Raw genomic sequence first — 16,544 nt, 5'->3', positions numbered from 1 at the left:
GGAGCAGTCTCATGTGGGCAAAAGCATAGAGTACAGTTTTGTGCAAACATGTCTAAAGAAGTACTTGGTACTGTACTGTTAATCTGGAACTATTTGGAGTTATGCAGTCCTAGTTCAAGTACTCCTTGACTCTTACTGTTAAATGAATACTTTATTCACAGGGAAGCAAGGACATAAGTATTGATGAACAACAGATGGCCTTACCTAGATATGAGGATTTAATTTTCAGGGGAAGAAGTACTTGAACATTGATGGACCACCAGTCTTCCCGCGTGTGGTCTTTTGTAACAATTTCCTAAATCATTGCAGATGGTTGTAAAGTACAGTGTTTCAAGGACTTTGTTTTCATTAGGCATTACCTGCATTTAATATTTTTTTTATATATATATATATAATAAATCACAACAACATGAAAATCCCCTTAATATTTTCGTCTGTCCACCCCTCACACATCCCCCCAAAAAGTAGTAGCTATATCATGAAAATATTTTCTTCCCAAGTAAGTCATAACAAAAGGTTGCTTAATTTTTGTCTTTTGTCGCTGTGAATATAAAACGCCCAGACTGAGCTAATGCTCTACACTATGCTATAGTCATTAGAGAGCCTTTTGTTATGGTAATTAGATGTTTCATTACTAATAACCTCACATCTTCTGCTTTTCCCGAGGACACTATTTTCCGGTAAATGAAGAACAAATGGGAAGTTAATGTAGGACAGCCAATGGTTGTAGATTAGTTATACACCAATTTAAATCCAAAATCCTTTTAATCAATTGTTAAGGTAGTTGGAAAGCACTAGAGGGTAAATAGGAGTCACGAGGGGGTCCAGCTGCACCCTGGATGCTAAGGAGCCTGAAATCTCTGTACCTAACTAATGAATTTTCGAGAAGTTGATTGTAAGAATTATTATGATTGTCATGTGGCAAATATGTGCATGTGTTTCAAGTTATTTTTATTACTGTATTATGTTTCACTCCCATAATTCAGACTTTTAAAGGTTTACTGCAAGCATCGTACCCACTACAGTGTACCACTGTAAGGGTTATAATGGCAGGAGTACACTAGCCCAGGGGTGGGGAACCTTCGGCTCTCCAGATGTTTTGGACTACACCTCCCATGATGCTTTGCCAGCATTATGTGTGTAAGAGCATTATGGGGGATGTAGTCCACAACATCTGGAGAGCCGAAGGTTGCCTATCCCTGCACTAGCCTGGTTCCCCAGTAATTGAAGCTCTAATGCTCCCTGGGGTCCAGGGACGTGTTTCAAGTTTCTGCAGAAGAAGCAAGCAGGGACAGTTGCCCTTGATTGGCACCAGCTGACCATTCTCAACCAATGAGTGACATTCTGTGGAACAAAAGTTGCATAGAGTTGACATTAACCAGCCCGGAACTCTAGTTTTAGGTTGGATGATGACACCCCTATGAAATGCTGCACATACAGATTCCAGACACCATGACCACTTCAAATCACTGAACTTGTCATGATGGTTGGAGTAAACCATTACCGTATTTTTCGCTCCATAAGACGCACCTCACCATAAGACGCACCTAGTTTTTAGAGGAAGAAACCCAGAAAACAATATATTCTGAACAAACTGTCCCATAGTGTTTCTTACTATGGGACAGTTTGTTCAGAATATTTTTTTTCTCCCCTGTCCCATAGTGTCCCCCCTCCCCATAGTCTGTGCTGCCGAGAAACGCTACAAGACAGCGTTCATAAAGCTTCATATTCGCTCCATAAGACGCACAGACATTTCCCCTCACTTTTGAGGGGAAAAAAGTGCGTCTTATGGAGCGAAAAATACGGTAATTAGATCTCATGGCTATACTCTCTTAACCATATTTACCATGGGCTGTCTACTTGATATCGCTGTATTAATTAGATGGTCTCTTGTCAACTTGTATAAGAAGCTTCTGTTTTTATTTTATTATTCACACAAACCTGCAATTATATGTATTTTGTTCGCAACTCTGTTATATTGCTACCACTTGAACTTGAACATGCATGGCTGCTGAGATTTTATTATGTTGCTATTGTGTCCTTTTTATCTCTTGTTTATTGGAATTGTTTATTCTTGTCACTCAATCAGCTTCTTTTTTGTATTATCTCCAGCAGGTGGGGCTTGTATGTTAATTGTTTAAACCTACAGATGGGGCCTGTGAAATAGCGGTGAGGGGACTATATCCATGGGTATCGGGTGTGGAACTTTAAAAAAGTAATGAGGGGTTTAATCAAAATAAACAGAGCAGACATGCATATGTCCTCTTCCCAACAGTGGTCAACAGTTTGGGGCTACCCTAATATTCATGGGGAAGAATTTACAGTTGCAAGAAAAAGTATGTGAACCCTTTGGAATGATATGGATTTCTGCACAAATTGGTCATAAAATGTGATCTGATCATCATCTAAGTCACAACAATAGACAATCACAGTCTGCTTAAACTAATAACACACAAAGAATGAAATGTTGCAATGTTTTTTATTGAACACACCATGTAAACATTCACAGTGCCGGTGGAAAAAGTATGTGAACCCCTAGACTAATGACATATACAAGAGCTAATTGGAGTGAGATGTCAGCCAACTGGAGTCCAATCAATGAGATGAGATTGGAGGTGTTGGTTACAGCTACCCTGCCCTATAAAAAACACACACCAGTTCTGGGTTTGCTTTTCACAACAAGCATTGCCTGATGTGCAACGCACAAAAGAGCTCTCAGAAGACCTACGATTAAGAATTGTTGACTTGCATAAAGCTGGAAAGGGTTATAAAAGTATCTCCAAAAGCCTTGCTGTTCATCAGTCCACGGTAAAACAAATTGTCTTTAAATGGAGAAAGTTCAGCACTGCTGCTACTCTCCCTAGGAGTGGCAGTCCTGTAAAGATGATTGCAAGAGCACAGCGCAGACTGCTCAATGAGGTGAAGAAGAATCCTAGAGTGTCAGCTAAAGACTTACAAAAGTCACTGGCAAATGCTAACATCCCTGTTAGCGAATCTACAATACGTAAAACACTAAACAAGAATGGATTTCATGGGAGGATACCACAGAGGAAGCCACTGCTGTCCAAACAAAACATTGCTGCACGTTTACAGTTTGCACATGAGCACCTGGATGTTCCACAGCAGTACTGGCAAAATATTCTGTGGACAGGTGAAACCAAAGTTGAGTTGTTTGGAAGAAACACACAACACTATGTGTGGCGAAAAAGAGGCACAGCACACCAACATCAAAACCTCATCCCAACTGTGAAGTATGGTGGTGGGGGCATCATGGTTTGGGGCTGCTTTGCTGAGCCAGGGCATGGACGGATTGCTATCATCGAAGGAAAAATGAATTCCCAAGTTTATCAAGACATTTTGCAGGAGAACTTAAGGCCATCTGTCTACCAGCTGAAGCTCAACAGAAGATGGGTGTTGCAACAGGACAATGACCCAAAGCATAGAAGTAAATAAACAACAGAATGGCTTAAACAGAAGAAAATACGCCTTCTGAAGTGGCCCAGTCAGAGTCCTGACCTCAACCCGATTGAGATGCTGTGGCATGACCTCAAGAAAGCGATTCACACCAGACATCCCAAGAATATTGCTGAACTGAAACAGTTCTGTAAAGAGGAATGGTCAAGAATTACTCCTGACCGTTGTGCACGTCTGATCTGCAACTACAGGAAACGTTTGGTTGAAGTTATTGCTGCAAAAGGAGGTTCAACCAGTTATTAAATCCAAGGGTTCACATACTTTTTCCACCTGCACTGTGAATGTTTACATGGTGTGTTCAATAAAAACATGGCAACATTTCATTCTTTGTGTGTTATTAGTTTAAGCAGACTGTGATAGTCTATTGTTGTGACTTAGATGATGATCAGATCACATTCTATGACCAATTTGTGCAGAAATCCATATCATTCCAAAGGGTTCACATACTTTTTCTAGCAACTGTAGTCTACTCCTTCGGCCCCCACCCATTGGCAGCAAGTGAGGGTCCTAATGTTAATATACAAAGAGGAGGACCTAATATCCTCCCCCAGGCCTTACCCATTGGTGATGGGTGAGGGCCGTAATAATAATAAGGGGGGAGATGGGCCTAGTGTCCCCCCAGCTCCCACCCAAAAGTGATGGGTGAGGCCCTAAATAATTATACAATGGGGTGGACGTGCCATTATCCAGCCCCCCGAATAGTAGCATGTCCCACCCATCAGAAGTTTTCTTTCTTCGATTTAGTGAATAACCCCATTAGGAAATTTAAAATAAACTAACATTCACTCATTGCTATAAATATTCAACAGGTATCTTCTTCAGTTGCATTCACATTCACAGTTCAATGTCTGTCTTCTTATTTGAAAAGAGCCTTTGTGAAATTTACTGTTTCATGAAACTCCTTGCTACATGTAGTTACATTTTATTCCAGGAGAGGGGATTCCAACCTTCCACACATGGCTCACAGTGGCATTCCTGGCTAAGCCCAATTTTAACAAGAGACATTGAATTCTTCAACGAGTAATTGAAACATTACATGCAATCTAAAAGCAAACCGTTGCACTGCTGTGCATTGCTTAGACATAAAGTAACTATTTTATCTTAAATACTGTAGGCTCTCTTGCAATAAATAATCGGCACACCTTACACAATGAATCAATGGCTCCCTACCAAAGTGCAATCTATATTACCATAACAGTGACATCTAAAGGGACTCGTCCTAAAACTTAGATTCTCCCTTACCCACCCAGCATTTAGTTGTAAGTACTGTATAAAAGGGAAATCAGGCATTAATAATGGAAAGTACTCAGTCTTCCATACCCATCTTGGAGCACAATTACTGACATTTATATGTACCGGTATCCAATACGTCTGTTGCATTATTGACCTACCATACCAAATAAGGTTGATTACTAGAACCCTATACTTGCATTAGCCTGCATTAGCCAGTGTATCTTAAATACATTGGCTGCACTGGTGACCTGCCATACAATATAAAGCCAAAATCAGTGTCTCAGCCACAAGCAGAGTCTCATAATAGCTACCTGTGGAGTTAAAATACCTTGTTAATCTTGATCGCTAAGCAATCTACAGTATCAAAACAAATGCTGCCGCTACTGGTAAACATGAAAAAGATAGCCTAACATCTAATCACTCACACCACCACCAAAAACCACTAAATCTCTGGCCAAACACAAATTTCGGCATATAATTGCACCCTCATCAGTGACCAGTGGCAATTAGGGTTGAAGCCCAGTTGATTGTGAGGGATAATTAAATTTAACTTGTTTTTGGAAGCTGGATGATTCTTTCTGGTCCAACTTCTAAATACTCGTTTACTACGTTTCCCTCCATCTTCGTTATTGATTACTATCTTTCCATTAGGTATTCCCTCTTCACTGTAGGCTACAGATTTCATCTTCTCTTTAGGACCCCTCACCCTCTAATTAAAATATCCATAGAGAATCCCACCATCTCCTCACTTCTTGGCAAGTTGGTTGAAGAACCTCACTCCTTGCTTTACTGTCTCTTTTCAGTCTCTTTGGCTGGGCTGGCCTTATGACTCAGCAACCTTGCAGCATTCCTCAGAGTAACCCCCAGCATAGGTGTCATCATGCATCACCTTCATGTCTCTCAAGGGTGATCATGGGTAAAACATTGTACAGTTTCAACTTACTTAGAATGATGTACAACTCCATTATAAAGGAAAATGCTGGTGACAAGCTCTTAATTGGGCCAGGCCTTTGATCCATGTCTGATGCTCCCAACTACACAGCCTGTCCATGCCTAGGTTCGCACTAAACCTCGGTTTACACCGGTAGTGCCCCTGTGGGTGGTGCAGCAGATGCTCCGTTTGACCAACTCTGGAAATGGGCCTGTTATCTCAAGAAAGGCAAAGAGGCAAATATTTCTTTCTTCTTATATTAATACAAGAATGTCAAAGACACCCAGGGGATAATGCGTAAAAAGTGTCTTTAAAAAGGGTGGAGACACAAATGGAATGTGCCTCCTAGTTCCACTTGTTTCCATTGTGACTGCCTCATTTGAGACCACTTTTCAGAATGCTACACTTTTTATATATATCCCCCAGTATGCGTGTGTTAGGTCTGTATTATTATTCATTGTGCAAGGCCAGTTGTTAGACAAAGTCTAATTTGAAATGCTTAGATAGCAATATTACATATACTGTGCTCACTGAAAATGCATGATGTGATGTGCTGAACAATACAACATACTAAATTCACGTGCTACTTGTTACTTTTAGAGTAAATATGATTTTCAGACAGGAGATTGGGGAGAACCTTCTATCAGTCTCCGTGCTCCCAATGAAACTACCGGTTCCATGCCATTTCAGTATTGGCAGCATCACCCCGAAAAGCTCATCTTTCAAGCATGTGACTACAAAGCATATGTAAGTGTTTAAAAGCTGTGTTCCTCCCATTTTTGCTGTCTATATTATTTTTTACAAATTACAATACAGGTGCATAATCTGGAATATTTGGTATTTGCATTTTTATTCTAATTGTGATAAATGATTGTGAATTTTATATATATATATATATATATATATATATACATAAATTAATGGAAATAAGGCTTGCACTCACGGTCTTTTAAGGATAAAATGTTTCTTCTTTATTTCAAAATAGTTAAAACATGTTAGTTAGTTAAAACATGATATATATATATATATATATCGTTATCATATATGCAGCAAAAGTATAGACTAGACTTGTGTAGGGGTTTTCTGTAGTATTCTTTAGAATTGGTTTTTCTTAGTGATCTAATAATATCATTAAAGTTTAAGGAGTGGAGCACAATGCATTGCTTGTCTCTCCAACCCTGGCTTTTGTAATCTACAGGGTAGGCTGTCACAGTAAAAAGGTAAGTTTTTCAAGATCTGTAAGGCTATTTGTTCTGCTTTCCTCTCCATTCTTGTTGATTGCATATTACACTCATTTAACTATAACTGTATCCTGTACAGAATGCAGAGATGTTGAGCTCTGTGTGAGAGCATACCATATGCCTCGTACAAAAGCTTTCACATTCCTGTGGTGAGAATGCTTCTTTTTATCTCAAATCATTATTAAATAGCTTTCTTTGAACTTCTCATAGGCTTTTTCCTCTTGTTATTGTTCTATATGTTTAACAAACTGTCATAATGTATCCAGCTAGTATTTTTGCTGCTAGCTATTTTTTTATATATAACATCTAAGTTGTATTAATATTTAAGACATAAAATGACTTTTGAATGGCTTAATTTCCCACTTTCATCTTCCTTAATTTTATTTTCCTCCGTGACCCATCTCATTGCTTCTTATTCCATCCCCCCCCCACTCATTCCATCTGCCTCCTAATTCCATATCACATTCATCCTCATTGTATATCCTTCACCTACTTCCTTATTCCACTCTTCATCAATCTGCATTCCTCTACTCCTTTCTCCCCCTTTCTCATTTCAGTCATCTCCTATTTCCATATTTCCTACAACCTTATTCCAGATACCCAATATGTTGTATCTCCCACTCATTCCAAATATCCACAAGCCTTGCTCCAAGCCCCCTCCTTATTCCTTAATGTCCTGCTACATGCCATTCCATGTACAGTATTTGCTCAATGTTCACTATCACTTGGTTCCTTATTTCCTTGTTCCCTCTTTTTCATTTCATGTCCTTCCTCTGTTTCATATCTCCTACTAATTTAGCCTCCACACCTCCTATTCCACGTCTCCATTCAAAAGGCAAGGTAGTAGTGAATTGGATGGAATAGTAATTCCTCATTATTTCTGAAAAAACACTGCTCCCCTCACATAATATGCTATCACTTCCAGAGGAATTGTGGGACTGACAATGGGGCGCCTACACTTGAAAGATTTATATATATTTCTCATCAAAGTGAAATAGAAAAACAAACTTACATGAAACTTACAGCTTTCCTACAGTTTTCTATTTAGAAAACCTTTCTATATCATTTAAAAAAAATAATAATTATACTTTCATTAAAGGAACACTATAGGAACCCATATTACTTCATCTCAATGACGTGGTCTGGGTGCCAAGTGCCTCCCCCCATTTTAACCTTTCTGTAGGAATGGCAATGTTTTCTTTGCATGGCTTTTTTAACCCTGGCAGCACTGGCCTGGTCCTAGGGTTGCCACCTGGCCGGTATTTTACCGGCATATCCGTATTTGAGGCTGTGTGGCCGGTGCCAGTATTGCAAAAATACCGACAAAACAAATTCCAATATTTTTCTCTGACATGGGAAAGTCCTGCAATACCAGCACCAGCCACCAGGACGTGCAGTTTTCTTAGGCCGAGGTAGGAAGATTTGTTGGTGCCTAAGCTGTATGTGAAGAGAGGCAGGGATAGAAATCACAGCATGGCCCTGCACTCTCCACTGATCCACATAGGAGGAGTGGGAAGAGCTACAGGACAAGAAGATGGAATCATGGCTACAGGAACTGAGTCCTGAGAGCAGGTACATGTCTGTGTCTGTGTATGTGTGTATTCTGCAGTCTGTGTGTGTATTAAGCAGTGTGTGTGTTTGTATTCTGCAGTCTGTGTGTGTATGCAGCAGTCTCTGTATGTGTGTGTATTCAGTAGTGTGTATGAATTCTGCAGTCTGTGTGTGTCTTCTGCAGTCTATATGTGTGTGTGTATGTGTGTGTGTGTATGTATTCAGTCTGTATGTGCTGTGTATTTTGCAGTCTGTGTGTGTATTCAGCAATCTGTGTGCAGATATCCCAAATCTCCCGGTATTACCTGGAGACTCGTGCATTTTTAATGAGGCTCTCTGACACCCGCAAGTGTGTATTCAGCAGTCTGTGTGTGTGTGTGTGTGTATTCATCAGTCTCTATGTGTATTCAACAGTCTGTGTGTGTGTGTATTCAGCAGTCTATGTATGTGTATTCAGCAGTCTATGTGCGTATTCAACAGTCTGAGTGTGCGTATTCATCAGTTTGTTTGTGTTCAGCAGTCTGTGTATGTATATTCAGCAGTCTCTGTATGTATTCAGCTGTCTGTGTATTCTGCAGTCTGTGTGTTTGTGTGTGCATTTAGCAGCGTGTATATAATGTCTAATGGTAAGAGAAATAAAACCAGAATATATACCTCTATTATAAATGGCATATACATGTATTGTTATATACTGTATACATACAATAACATGCACAGACATAGTAGACACACACTCACAGTATACAATGTTATACACACACACTCACAGACTGCTAAATACACACACACAGACTGCTGAATACATACACAAAGACTGCCGAATAGTCAGAAACAGACTGCTGAATACACACAGCAGTCTGTGTGTATGTATTCAGCAGTCTGTGTATATGTTTTCAGCAGTATCTGTGTGTATTCAGCAGTCCATGTGTGTGTGTATTTCGTAGTCTGTCTGTGTGTATGTGTGTATTCAGCAGTCTGTGTGTATTCAGCAGTCTGTATGTGTGTGTGTATTCAGCAGTCTCTATGTGTATTCAACAATCTGTGTGTGTGTGTGTGTATTCAGCAGTCTATGTGTGTGTATTCAACAGTCTGAGTGTGTGTATTCATCAGTTTGTTTGTGTTCAGCAGCCTGTGTATGTATATTCAGCAGTCTCTGTATGTATTCAGCTGTCTGTGTGTTTGTGTGTGCATTTAGCAGCGTGTGTATGATAGGTCTAATGGTAAGATAAATGAAACCAGAATATCTACCTCTATTATACATGTCATGTACATGTATTGTTATATACTGTATGCATACAATAACATGCACAGACATAGTAAACAGACACACACAGTATACAATGTTATACACATTTTGACAACGACACACTGCTATACACACACTCATTCAGACACTGTATACACACTGCCTCAAATACACAATGCTATACACACAGTAAGACAAAGTACACACATTGTAAGTAATTTATTAGTGATTTGGGGAATTTTCTCCTTCTAAATGTTCTCATTCTTTTATGTAAGTTGTGTCCTGTGATGTCACACATGTACAATTGTAAATTAGCATGGCCGGTATTTTTTTCCAAGAAAGGTGGCAACCCTACCGATTACCTGTAGCATAGCATTAGGAATACATAATTGTCTTACTAACGCTACAGTGTTTCTTTATTACATAAAATGTAATAAATCTGGGTACGTAGGTTTACCTGATTATGGTGTAGGCTCACCTTATATAACCAGACATTTGTCTTGTTCCATAAATGACAAGTAACCTACCTGCTTGATAATATTCCAGTCTTCTTTTACATGTAAAATGTAACACTTTTTTCTCTCCCATTAGAAATATAACCAAAATGAAATATAACAACATTTGGATTTCTATATAAAGTTCAGATAAGCTTCCCACAATGGTACACAAGTATTCTGAAGCTTGTCTAAAGAAATAACTTTCTTTACTGTGCTTACTTTAACTCGATCTATTGTCCCTATTTTGTACAATGGCAGAGGAAGCTGGTAGCATGTGGGGACAGAACAAGAAGAGTGAAATACTGTGGAATGTAATGCTAGCATTGCCAGGCTCCTGTTGAGAGATGAGTCCTAAGGCAGCGTAATATCTAACTTCATCTGTCCCTTCCATTCTCTCTTTATCTGTTGGTCAATCTGATGCTGTAGCTGAATAGCATTCTGCTGCAGTTACCGCCTGCACAGAAAAAGGACAGCCAAAAGCCACAGTCTCACCTGTTTCTTAATAATAAGAAAAAGTAGGTTAACTCTCTGAATGCCATATAGAAGGGCCCCATTACGTTCTGAAGCGTCGTGCACAAATCTGTAGAATGCTTAATGAGATAGTTGTGTTTGGGGATCTCTAGAGAAGAGTGTTGGATGCTTAGAACAAGATTTCTACTGATGAAATGGTCGATCATGCAAAATTCAAAAATCTTTATGTGCCTCTATATAAAGGTATCATGGTAAATGGAATTAATAGCTAGTTCAGCCATTTAAAGACAATCTAACTCTATAAGTAAAAAGACTATTGTAAACAGATATTTGATTTTGAACAAACACCCTGGCCACCAATAAAACACAAGTGCATTTTGTAGTTTTTAGGCTCATGAAAACCTCCTCATGCTTATTCTGTAGAATAACCCACCCATTATCTATGCCTCCCATTTTTTTTTTAAACAATCTTCCTGATAGAAAGATATGCATTGTAGCTCAGCCAATGAGAGCTTAGTTGGAGCTGAGCTGCTGACTTGACTCCAGCCTACAGTCTATCCCTGCCCTTTAAACATTTTTTTTTATTAATATAGTATTTCAAAGCTGTGCTCATGAAAAAAGGGCCATATAATAAGAGGCATGGTTCGACGTGGGGTGGGGTCATGCCAGCAGCTTAGCTCACACTGATATATCAGTGGCCGTGCTGAGTACATATTCAGAGTATATCTATTAAGGAAGTTTCTCTGTCAAAAGATGGGGCATGGCTAAGGGGGTGGAGTTATGCTACAGAAGAAACTGGGTAAAGTTATGCTTTTTCATTTTGCAAAACTAAAGAGGTTTGAATGTGAAGAAGAATACAGCATTAATATGAGGTCAAAGCCTCTAAAATGTTGTGTTGGTGTCTCTAGTGTCCTTTTACTGATGCTGTAGACCCACTGTGACAGTTATATAGGGGGTATATGTCATAACATGAATTTGAGATCAGGCTCTGCTTGTGTCTAAAGAAAATGATTAGGTGATCTTTCTTTGGACAATAAAAATCATATTTTCAAATATTAGATCTTAAATATTATTTAAATATTTTAATTTACTAACCTTTGACATAATACACAGTAAGGTTATCATAATTCATGGGTGCAAATTAGGGTTGAGTAATATGGAGAAAAATACTTTTGCAAAATATTACAATAGCAACTTTAATTCAGAATTTCTAAGAAATTATTGTATTTATATATTTTACTGATTTTAAATGTTATTTTTGTACAGTTTTGTACTTGGGAAGGTATTCCTACCTAATGTGATCAGCTATTATATGCGCTATTCCCGGTAACTTTCAACTTAGCGTGATGAATAGTGACTTGTCACCACATCTCCCCCTGGACATTGTCAAGTCGAGACGGTTCATAACACCTGGACTTTGGCACTGTCTGAATTGGTAGTATACTGGAGATTAGAATTAGAAATAAAAGGACTCATTGTGTTCTCCTCCTGGGACACATAGAGGGCAATGACACTATTTGGACTTGCAGTATAGCAGTTGAGATTAGAATTAGATGTTAAATTAGTTTAAAATTGTGTTAGCTATGGCACTAGCAAATGCAATGTTGTTTTAGCAACTTTTATTTGTTTGCTGGCTGAACATCGCACCCCTTCGCTGCCTTTGGACTACTGGTGCAAAGTCACTTTCCTCCCTGGCCCTGTTTTATATTAATGATAATATAATTATTATGCTGCAGACAGGCAGGCGCTGCAGTCAACAATTATTAGTCTACTCTGCTTTCTCTCACTCTCCTTCTGCATGTAATTGCGAGCTGCAATGTACTCGTGCTGCGACAGAAGGCTGTAGCTTATTTATGTTGGCACCTATGACTGGAGTTCCACTACCTCTTCTCTATATCTCGGTTCTCTATGTTGGACGAGAGGTGGCACTGTCTGGGAAGCAGGAGTGTAAGGAGGAGCATACACTACGGTAGCCTATTTGGCAAGGAAAACAATTCTTAGAGTCATGCCCTAGCTCATATGATGATCAGGAATATTTTTTTTTAAAACAGGATGCAGCCAAACACTAGCTACGGGAATGCTCAGCTGTTTGCACTGTCAGTCTTTGAGGGTGCCCCCATATTCTTGTTGGCACCTTCAAAGTTTTAAAGAGACAACAAGAGAAATTGATGGTGATAGAATGGATAATTACAATTCACCCACTATTAGGAGAGAGACAGTAATAAATATATTTTATAATAGCACAATATCTGCGTAGTGTACCATCTCTGGCTTTTCTGCATAATCAGTATGTCAGTATGATTATTCAAAATACCACACAGTTGTTGGTTAATCACAATCAAGAACTCTGCATTTCCTAAGACCCATGGACACATTCTGCATTGTTTTAACTTGATGATCCAGTATGAAGATATAATTTGTGGACGTTTTTACATGCCACCAGACACTCACAAATGTGATCTATATTGTGCCTATAGCTTTGCACTGTTGAGACATATGTGTTATTATCCACAGTGCAGATGGGAATAACAAAAATAGCTTAATGGATATGTGAGAAAAAGTGCATCTAGTGGTAGTAAAGGAAATGTATTTAGTTAAAGGGATACTATAGGCATTGAAACGGCTTCATCTCATTCAAGTGGTTAATGTACCTGGAGTCCTCTGGCACATTCATTCAGTGTTAAACTGTGTTTTATGTTTTAATGCTAAACAAGAGTCCTTAGCAGCCAATCCCCTCTGTGCTGCTGGTTCAGCCTACCATGGCACCCATTCCTGGGATAAAATGGTATGGATAGAAGAAAGTAATGTCTGCCTTAGCCATACATTCAGTAGGGGCTGTTCTGTGGGTGAACAGGGACCCTTATTTAGTGTTAAACTACTTGAAAATAGTTTAACACTGAATGGAGGGACAGTGCCAGAAAATTCCAGTCACAAAAAACAACTCAATGAGATGAAATGGTACAGTGTCCCTTTAAATTTTAACCTAGTTGAACAGTCACTGTGCTATAAGACTTTTTTTTTCTCAGGCCTAGGGGGGATTCTTAAAATATACACATGCATAAAAAATCTTTGGGTTTTATTTTTTTGTGTTTTTTGGTGATTTTTTTTTAAGTGGCTACTTCGAAACCTAGTATTTTTTTCCTTATAATTAAAAGAATAAAATAAATCCCTTTACATAAACTAGGAGACCATGTGTATCACAGTGTTTAAACCTTAAGTTTATGTAAGCAATTTGTAAACAATAAAGGAGCATTTAGAAAGGAAGGCTATATGTGAATCAATGTAGATATGGTTCATAAGTGTTTCTGATGTCACATTTACTATGTCGTATATATAGATTATGCACATATCTTTAGACTTCTCCTACCCAGGACTCTGGTGCATCACCCTATTCCCAACCTAACTTCTTTTGTACCCCTTCAGTTTAATTTCTCTGGCATACCTCTACCTACCCCTTTGCTGTTATGCTTCCTAACTCCCTTCAGATCTTCACTCTAATGGGTCATAGTCATAACTCTCATCCTAGGAAGAGAATCACTAGGGTTCATCCACTGAACAATGAATTGTAGTGAACTGGCAACCATCTTTTACAATGTAGACCAAAATAGCTTGGGTTGGAAATAAAATACTGCCAAGCTGAAGATAGCTCCGCTATTTTAGCCTGTGATTATTTTTGCCTGGTCAGTTGACAACTCACTGCAAATCATTGTTTTGTGAATTAGCCCTGTGATCTGTTAATGCATCCCTGCTTGAACTGACAACTTTGTACTTTTTTACATGCCTGGAATGAAAAAAGGATTGCACAAAAGTACACATACTGCAGTATAATAACAACTGACGCTCCTGCTATTTTCTATTTTTGCCGACCGCTGAGATAATGATTGATTAGCATGAGTAAGTAGGACAGATGCTATTGTCCAGGGGACACGCTGATCATTTTAAATAAATAGATGATACATTTTTTTTTCAGTAAGTTCTCTTCACTCATTTATGTATCATTGTTCATAATATTTGCCAACATATTGTTTGCCTTAACTATGTAGCTATAATCAAACTCTATCTTGCATGAAAACAATCTATCTGTTTCTGGCACACATAGAAAGTAATGGGACGTCAGTTGAAAACCTCTATAACTTTGGGTCACAATTTACATATTGACAGATAAAGATCACCAATAATGCCATGTCATTTGATGCCTTTTGTGATAAGGCGTTTTCGATTAAATATAAAACCCAAATAAAGGGTGAAGTTCTTGCATTTTGGACATTTCACTGCGTGATCAGCGCAAATGTGAAGGTTCAACCAAAACCCACTGCATTTATTTCTCTGGAAGACCTGTAATGCGTTATTAGCAAATATCGCAAAGATATACTTTTCATTATAGCTGATTGCAAAATTGTAAAACGCGTTGGAAGCTTTCAATCCAGAGCAATAAATTACACATTTCCTTTGTTATTGTTTTGCATTGAAATAAAATGTTTTCTTTAAAGCACTGCCCCCTCCCATACTTCCTAAATTTAATGCAACATGCACTGACATCACATTTTGCTTTCAATTTACCAAAATCATTTTTACTTTGGAAGCAAAACTGCAGCCGTTCCTTTAATCTCTGCTTTGTGAATCAGCATGGTTGTAAAACATCTTAAGAAAGCATGATATAATAATTCCTTTTACATGCATGTAAAACATGGTCAGGGGTATGATGCTTTGAAGGTTTTTTTTACTTTATTTTATTTTCTCGGGTAATTCTTAATTCGGGGCACAAAGCAGATTCCTTTGTTTGTCTAGTTTCAGAAAATGTCTAGTATGTTTTTCTTTGTCTAGAGCATGCCATTTGGGGGAAAATATGGACCCATATTAAAACCCGTTGCCCACCCCCAGTGTTCCTGGTCTGAGATGATAAAGGTATATAGTGCACTTATATTTCCTTCAATGTTTTGCTTTTTAGGTAAAAATTAATTTTAAAAAAATCATAATTTTTTGCGAAAGCAGCTCAAGTTTGGACTTTGTGTAAGATGTCATTTTTTTTGTAATTATTGGTAAAAAAAAACAACCCTATTTGAATGCTAAATATATGTCAATATTTAAAGTAAATAACACAATCTTTAAAGAGAACATGAAGCTATAGTTTTTCTTATTGTTAAATATTAGGACTGCATTTTCAATATTTCTAAGTACAGTCCTTAGGCTCCTTGTCCATATGTTTTCAAAAATATAATGAGCTATTCTTCTTCAAGATTTTATTTTTAACGGGCTACGCATGATATTTACATGTTTGTATAACTAGCTCCCAATAGCAAAATATCTATATAGGTCCAAATATGTATAAGCTATGATACATGCCGATTTTTACTTATACTACTGCAGAAAATCTGCATTTTATCCCCCACACATTCACTGTTACTTCTTTATTGTTTTTTGTGTATATTTTGGTTACTTGCAAAAAAAAAAAAACAAGAGTATAATGCATACACTAAAAGGCAAATGCTTCCGGCAGGCTTCTCCAGAAAGGGAGGGGCCAATCCACGAAGACATAAAATGGAAGAAAATTAATTTCAAGGCACACCTGAGGTTTCTTCAAAAAGGCAGTCTTTTTATTTGAAGCAAGAAAGTAGAGACAACATTACTGCTCCTCTCTGAGCCTTTATCAGGGGCAGACTGACAACTCACAGGGCCCTCGGGCAATAGGAGACCAAGGGCCCCCTTCTGGTGCAAAGTTTTTTTCCCCTGTGTTTGCTGGTGACATCACAAGCAGCATCCCCCACATTTGTTTTCAGTCATACAAGTCCATACAAGTAGCCTGCAAACGTTTGTAGGCGACTTGTGGGGTTCAGTGTGTTGTGTACATTTTTTTGCCTTTTACCTATTGTACTGCACTGCAGAATATGTTTGTGCTATAT

The 16,544-nt window shown here is 38.4% G+C and overlaps 1 protein-coding gene across 4 annotated transcripts in view; it reads left to right on the top strand.

Annotated features, from left to right (window-relative positions):
* The window catches only part of ANKS1B (ankyrin repeat and sterile alpha motif domain containing 1B), a 188,704-nt gene that overhangs the window by 139,421 nt on the left and 32,739 nt on the right, over positions 1-16,544 (top strand). For 2 of the 4 annotated variants that reach the window (XM_063447780.1, XM_063447783.1), the window contains exons 3-5: positions 6,239-6,385; positions 6,837-6,858; positions 15,469-15,549. In XM_063447780.1, coding sequence (XP_063303850.1) covers positions 6,239-6,385; positions 6,837-6,858; positions 15,469-15,549 — 250 coding nt within the window. The remainder of the gene's footprint in view (positions 1-6,238; positions 6,386-6,836; positions 6,859-15,468; positions 15,550-16,544) is intronic. The other 2 variants (XM_063447781.1, XM_063447782.1) reach the window with 2 other exon arrangements.

The sequence above is a fragment of the Pelobates fuscus genome, chromosome 3, assembly GCF_036172605.1.
Source record: "Pelobates fuscus isolate aPelFus1 chromosome 3, aPelFus1.pri, whole genome shotgun sequence".
Taxonomy (NCBI): domain Eukaryota; kingdom Metazoa; phylum Chordata; class Amphibia; order Anura; family Pelobatidae; genus Pelobates; species Pelobates fuscus.
The sequence above is the reverse complement of the archived record's forward strand: the minus strand, read 5'-3'. Positions and strand labels throughout refer to the sequence as shown.